Raw genomic sequence first — 6,681 nt, 5'->3', positions numbered from 1 at the left:
GTTTTCTTTTAACCAAAAGTAAACTTTCACCTTTTACAAATAACTAAATTGTCTTTCCCTGGTGTCGAATCCTAGAGACTGAGCTCACAATTTAACCCCATGCTGTCTCTATACTGTGCTAGCCTGTATGGTGGATACATACATATGCCATTTTAATGTTTTATTGTCAATTTGAATACTCAGTACTCAAGCACTTAATATTTGAGTTGATAATACAACATATGGGGCGGGGGGGTTCACAAGTCGTACAAAGCATTAGAGTGCATTATAATGCATTGTATACCTGTTGGCTTTGAGTAAAAGTTGAATGATTACACATCTTCTCTTCCTCATCCTCATCGTCGTTCTAATTCATGGACTTTGTTCCAAGTGGCGTTCCCGTTCATTGGCTGTGTTGTAAGGGACTCACTGGCTGTGTGGTACGGTACTCACTGGCCGCCACTTGCGTCAAACATCTTCTTGCGGCCTTCCATACCTGACATGGCCTCCACATTCTTACGCCAGTCGCCCACTTCAGCACCTACCACCTGATAGGGGGAAGAAAGCAACGATACTTACCCCCAAATATCAACAAACGGCCCTATTCAAATCGGGAAGTTAGAATTCTAAGGTTCTATCTCCATTTTTGTCAAAATTGAGTTTCTTACATAATCTGATCCATTAGGTGTTTATTAATGCCTGTGTGGTGTTATTTTTAAAATGTTTACATTTTTTAGTTAGTAATTCATAAAATACAAAGGTTCCGTCTCACAGAACATAATGGAATGTAAAAACTTTGACGCTCAATATCTCTGAACTCCCCTAGACGGAGATAGAACCTTATAGTTCTAAGCTCTTACGACGACTTACCACCAAATATCAACAAACGGCCCTATTCAAATGTTGCCTCTGATCCTCAGTTTCACCCGACATTTAAAACTGTCAACTCAGACAGACCTCAGTATAAACAGCTCTGGCAATCTGCAATTCATTTCTGGGTAAAAAAAGTGTATTTGCGAGTGCACGGTGCACTGATCAGATTAAATTGTAATATTTTTGGTTGTGAATTAATGTATTATGTTGGAATTGTTTGTTTTGTGCTGTGATCATACAGAACACAGAGGTTACAGACTGTACCTTTACCATTATGACCGTGTGTGTGTGTGTGTGTGTGTGTGTGTGTGTGCGTGCGTGCGTGTGCGTGTGTGTGTGTATGTGTGTGTGTGTGTGTGTGTGTGTGTGTGTGTGTGTATGTGTGTGTGTGTGTGTGTATGTGTGTGTGTGTGTGTGTGTGTGTGTGTGTGTGTGTGTGTGTGTGTGTGTGTGTGCATGCATGCGTGCGTGTGTGTGTGTGTGTGTGTGTGTGTGTGTGTGTGTGTGTGTGTGTGTGTGCTTGGCAGGTTCCGCTTACCTTGTCTCCTTCCTCCTTCTTAACAGACTTGAGGTTGGACCTCAGGTCCATAGAGCCCTTGTGTTTGTTACCCAGGAGGGCTCGCATCATCTCGTCCGCAGACACACGCACCTTCCGTAGGGCCGGCTTCTTAAACTTACCCCCGAGGTCCATCACCTTCAACTTCAATTCATGGATCTTTTGGTTTCATTGAATAAAGAAGAAGGTAGGTTATTATTAGATATCACATGAGATGACACCTGGCTGTGATTCATACATACATACGTAGATTAAGCTCTCTCTCGCATGTGAAATATGAAACACAGCACTTAATCTACCTCATACCTCACTTCATTTTATCCAAATTGTCAGTTGTCAAATGTATTTTTGATATTCATGATTTTGTGCTTCTAGAAGACTTACGTCTTTGTAGTGCTTGTTCACTTTGGCTTCACAGTCGTACCTCTCCTCATCCGTAATGTCAATCTTTGCATGAAGTTGCTTGCAAATTTTCTGAGAAAAATAACATCAATAATGTAATCATTATTATATCACCGGGCGGCTGTGGCGCAGGAAGTAGAGTCTCCGTCTAATGATCACAAGGTTGGCAGATCGGCGGTTCGAGCCCCGGCTGGCCACATGTCGAAGTGTCCTTGGGCAAGACATTGAACCCCAAAATTGCTCCCAGTGAGCGGGCCGGCGCCTTGCATGGCAGCTTGCCGCCATTGGTGTGTGAATGTGTGTGTGAATGGGTGAATGAGAGGCCGTTGCAAAGCGCTTTGGAGCAGCAAAAAAGGTGCTATATAAGTGCAGTCCGTTTAACATAATCATGTTGAAAGACCAAAAACATTGGCTTGATTGGACACTTTCTCAATTTGTGTGCTTTCTCGATTGTCTTGACCTCCCGTTTCTCTTACCTGTAGCTCGTCCATTGACATTCCTGATAGATGCAGGGGAGGCAGCTTCTCTCCCAGGTAGCGCACCTTCTCGTCATCTCTGTCCTGTGACTCCTGTTCTAGTGCCTCCATGGCCCTGGTTAGGAGCAGGATCTGATTGGATAAGAGAGGAGGGATCTATCATAGCAGAAGCGCACCAAAGACAGAGGACCTGATTCTATCTAACCCATCAAGACACCAGACAGACCCGTTCTCTACAGCTCTGCATTAAGAATGGGGCGGCTGTGGCGCTGGAGGTAGAGCCGCCATCTAATGATCGCAAGGTTGGCAGATTGGCGGTTCGAGCCCCGGCTGGCCACATGTCAAAGTGTCATTGGGCAAGACACTGAACCCCAAATTGCTCCTAGTGAGCGGGCCGGTGCCTTGCATGGTAGCTTGCCGCCACTGGTGTGTGAATGTGTGTGTGAACGGGTGAATGAGAGGCCGTTGTAAAGTGCTTTGGATAAAGGCTCTACAGTATAAGTCAGTCCATTTACCAAACATTACTTGCTTTAATAAATGACTACTGACAGCCAGGTGTATGACTGTGGAGGAAATAGGCATCAATAATATTGTATTGGTTCTAAATCATTAATTGAAAATAAAAAAAAATAGAATGCGTGGCAACTTACTTTGAGGGAGAGCTTGCGCGAAGCCGAGATCTTCGACTTCGGCTGTTGAAAAAACATGTGATTTGTATTGTCGACTTTTGAAAATATCATTTTAATAGATTAGTGACATCTTTCATTTATTGAAGAGTTGTATGTTGCCTTGTTAGGTTGTGTGATGGTCATACAAATGCTACAAATAATTTGGTTGTATCCTACTTCTTCCTCTTCAATTTAAAAGTGGACGGAAATAAACGTAAGTTGTAAAAGCCTAACCACCATACCTTCATTCTAATGAGCTCAAACATACAGAGCATAAACCTAACCCTAACCCTAACCATTCAGAGCATAACCCTAACCCTAACCCTAACCATTCAGAGCATAACCCTAACCCTAACCATATAGAGCATAACCCTAACCCTAACCATATAGAGCATAACCCTAACCCTAACCATAGAGCATAACCCTAACCCTATAGAGCATAACCCTAACCCTAACCATATAGAGCATAACCATAACCCTAACCATATAGAGCATAACCCTAACCATATAGAGCATAACCCTAACCCTAACCATATAGAGCATAACCCTAACCATATAGAGCATAACCCTAACCCTAACCATATAGAGCATAACCCTAACCATATAGAGCATAACCCTAACCCTAACCATATAGAGCATAACCATAACCCTAACCATATAGAGCATAACCATAACCCTAACCATATAGAGCATAACCCTAACCATATAGAGCAGGGGTCCCCAAACTACGGCCCGCGGGCCGAACACGGCCCACCCCCACACTTGGACCGGCCCTTTGAACAACGTGTAATTTCTAACTGCAATTGCGGCATTGCACCGACGTGGTGGCGGGGGCGCTGTTTCGCAAATAAGTTAGCTTTCGTGTTTGCTAGCGAAATAGCTGATAGTTGATGTTGACTGCTCAAGGAGAATACATATTTGAAAGTACAGAATGCCTGAGAGCCTTATATTGCATTATATTACATTACATTTTGAATGGTCATCTGGTGCCTGAATATTGTGTTTTCCTTTACATAAATAATGACATTTCCACCATAAATTGATGCAGAAAGGGCACAAAAATCTAAATTCACCAGAATGCAAGAAATTAAGGGTTTTATGCTCGTTTAAGGACCCCCAGACAGCCCTGCTTCATGGGTCCCCCCGTGTATGATGAGGGTCCTCCCTCAAGTATCAGACTGTAAAACTGATTATATTTCATTGACATATCACTATAGGTATAAATTCCATCCAAATTCAACTGTTTAGACTTTGTTTGCATCCACCAGTGCTCTCCTGCGCGCAATTGCTTTGCGCAACTGCCTCCATTTCACACCATTCCACTCCGTTCCATATTATTTTATGTTAGAGACCAACCCAGGCCCCCCATCACAGAAAGGAAAAATTATGTGGCCCTCACAGAAAAAAGTTTGGGGACCCCTGATATAGAGCATAACCCTAACCCTAACCATATAGAGCATAACCATAACCCTAACCATATAGAGCATAACCCTAACCATATAGAGCATAACCCTAACCCTAACCATATAGAGCATAACCCTAACCCTAACCATATAGAGCATAACCATAACCCTAACCATATAGAGCATAACCCTAACCATATAGAGCATAACCCTAACCCTAACCATATAGAGCATAGTTACTAAATACTTCCTGGATGTGGTCACGGTCTCAACTATGTGGATCCTTGACAGATAACAGTGATGAGCCAGCCTTGGCTGCCAGCCATGCCAACCTAGCCAGGTCACTGGCACATGTAAGTACATCGGATAGTGTGTGTGTGTGTGTGTGTGTGTGTGTGTGTGTGTGTGTGTGTGTCTGTGTGTGTGTGTGTGTGTGTGTGTGTGTGTGTATGTGTGTGTGTGTGTGTGTGTGTGTGTGTGTGTGTGTGTGTGTATGTGTGTGTGTGTGTGTGTGTTTGTGTGTAGAACAGTATAGAACAGTGTAAAACAGTAGGGCTCACCTTATCCATTTTGGGATTCATTGGTCTGACGGGTCGGGGGGTCTGTGTTGTTGGAGAGGACAAGTCAGGACATGTTGGTCATGCAAAATAACAAAGTTAATATTCCAATGAGGATAGTTGTTATCAACCTAAAGTAAACAGCTAGATGATCTATTTATGTAAGAGATCCCTTAACAAGAGCATTCCTTTGAGGACTATTGTGGAAAATTGTCAACGATTGTCAATTGTTTTGCTAAATTGCCTCTTATATTTTAGTATATGACTATCCTGGAAAAGCATAAATTCTATAACAAATTGTAAGTATCCAAGCGTAGGTTTTTTAGTTATTCGCAGAATCAAATGCTCAATGACAGATGAACACAATTAGAGTGATATCAAAAAACGAAAACGAATGAACAAAATCTAAATGATGATTTATCATATCGAGACTAAATTATGTGGATATGGTGGACAGGATGAGTGATTATTATGCACGGACAACATACTGTGCAATAATGTACTTACCTCACTGTAATTATATCATGTTTATGGACAGAAACAGGACAAGAGAGACAGAAGGAAATGTAAGTAGAAGACAAAGATCATTCCTTTTTTTTTTAAAAGGCAGTCCCACTCATATTTTTCATCCTTATTGACAGTCACAGTGAAGATTTAGACAGGAAGGATGGGTGAGAGAGAGAGGAGGGATGACATGCAGGATATGTCCCCGGCCGGAATCGAACCGGGGACCCTGCGGTTACATGGTCAGCGCTTAACCCGCTACGCCACCCAAGCGCCCCCAAAGACCATTCCTAACCAGACAGAGGGACAGTGTAACATGACACAGACAGTTGCAGCCTTGTCCGCAAGCTCCGCCATCCTTTGACACGCAGGATTAAGCAGGAAAACAGTGGGGTGAAGTCGCTCCCCTATATACAGCATCTCCTCTGTTTTAGCTCAGCATGGCTAAACGGCAGCTTAACAGAGTTGTTAAAAAATTATGCGTCAATTGCATGGTCCATATCAGGCAAAACGGACACATTATACCCCAAAAGCTGTTGTTACATCTTACAACTTGTTGTTGTAAGACTTAAATGTGACATGGTCTGTTCATTTGGGCCGCAATTCGGCAACCAATCAAAATGTTCAGACTTTTCAACACTAACTCGCTAGTCAAGCCAAAATACTGCAATGCAATGGATTCGGTGAGTAATCTTCACTGCTACCTAGTTAACTATAACACAACTTTACATTGTTACCTAGTTAACGATAACACTACTTTACATTGTTACCTAGTTAACTAGAACACTACATTACATTGTTACCTAGTTAACGATAACACTACTTTACATTGTTACCTAGTTAACTAGAACACTACTTTACATTGTTACCTAGTTAACTAGAACACTACTTTACGTTGTTAGCAGGCTCACAAAAAAGCTGTGTTAGTTGACTAGCGAGTGTCTCGTAGATTTTCAACAACGCTGAAATGTATTTCCATTTTTCTAATGAAAAGTCAGAACATAACATTATATCGGATGCCGACTTGCGGACCAACTGACCGTGTCACAAACGGCTTGTCGTCTTAGACAATAGGTCCACTTTGCTACATATCAATATCATTCTAAAGAAACTGACAATTAAACATACGAAGCAGTATTAATTTAAAGAAGTATTCGCAGCGAAAAAAGCCATTAATTAACAGTTAAGTCAACCTATCGTCCCAGATAACAGTACTTACTCATCAGCCATTTTGAAACCTTGGAGGAAAAAAATAAGAGTGTG

At 42.1% G+C, this 6,681-nt stretch overlaps 1 protein-coding gene across 1 annotated transcript; it reads right to left on the bottom strand.

Moving 5' to 3' along the window:
- Positions 1–428: 428 nt before the first annotated feature.
- LOC308163266 (troponin I, slow skeletal muscle-like) lies at positions 429–4,938 on the bottom strand (the record flags this gene model as incomplete). Its single annotated transcript, XM_080537449.1, has 6 exons — positions 429–527; positions 1,391–1,567; positions 1,793–1,882; positions 2,287–2,418; positions 2,937–2,978; positions 4,918–4,938. The coding sequence occupies 6 exons, from the start codon at positions 4,936–4,938 to the stop codon at positions 429–431; spliced, it is 561 nt and encodes a 186-aa protein (XP_080393575.1).
- Positions 4,939–6,681: the final 1,743 nt, after the last annotated feature.

The sequence above is a fragment of the Nansenia antarctica genome (genome assembly GCF_963989245.1).
Source record: "Nansenia antarctica genome assembly, chromosome: 8".
NCBI classification, from domain to species: domain Eukaryota; kingdom Metazoa; phylum Chordata; class Actinopteri; order Argentiniformes; family Microstomatidae; genus Nansenia; species Nansenia antarctica.
The sequence above is the reverse complement of the archived record's forward strand: the minus strand, read 5'-3'. Positions and strand labels throughout refer to the sequence as shown.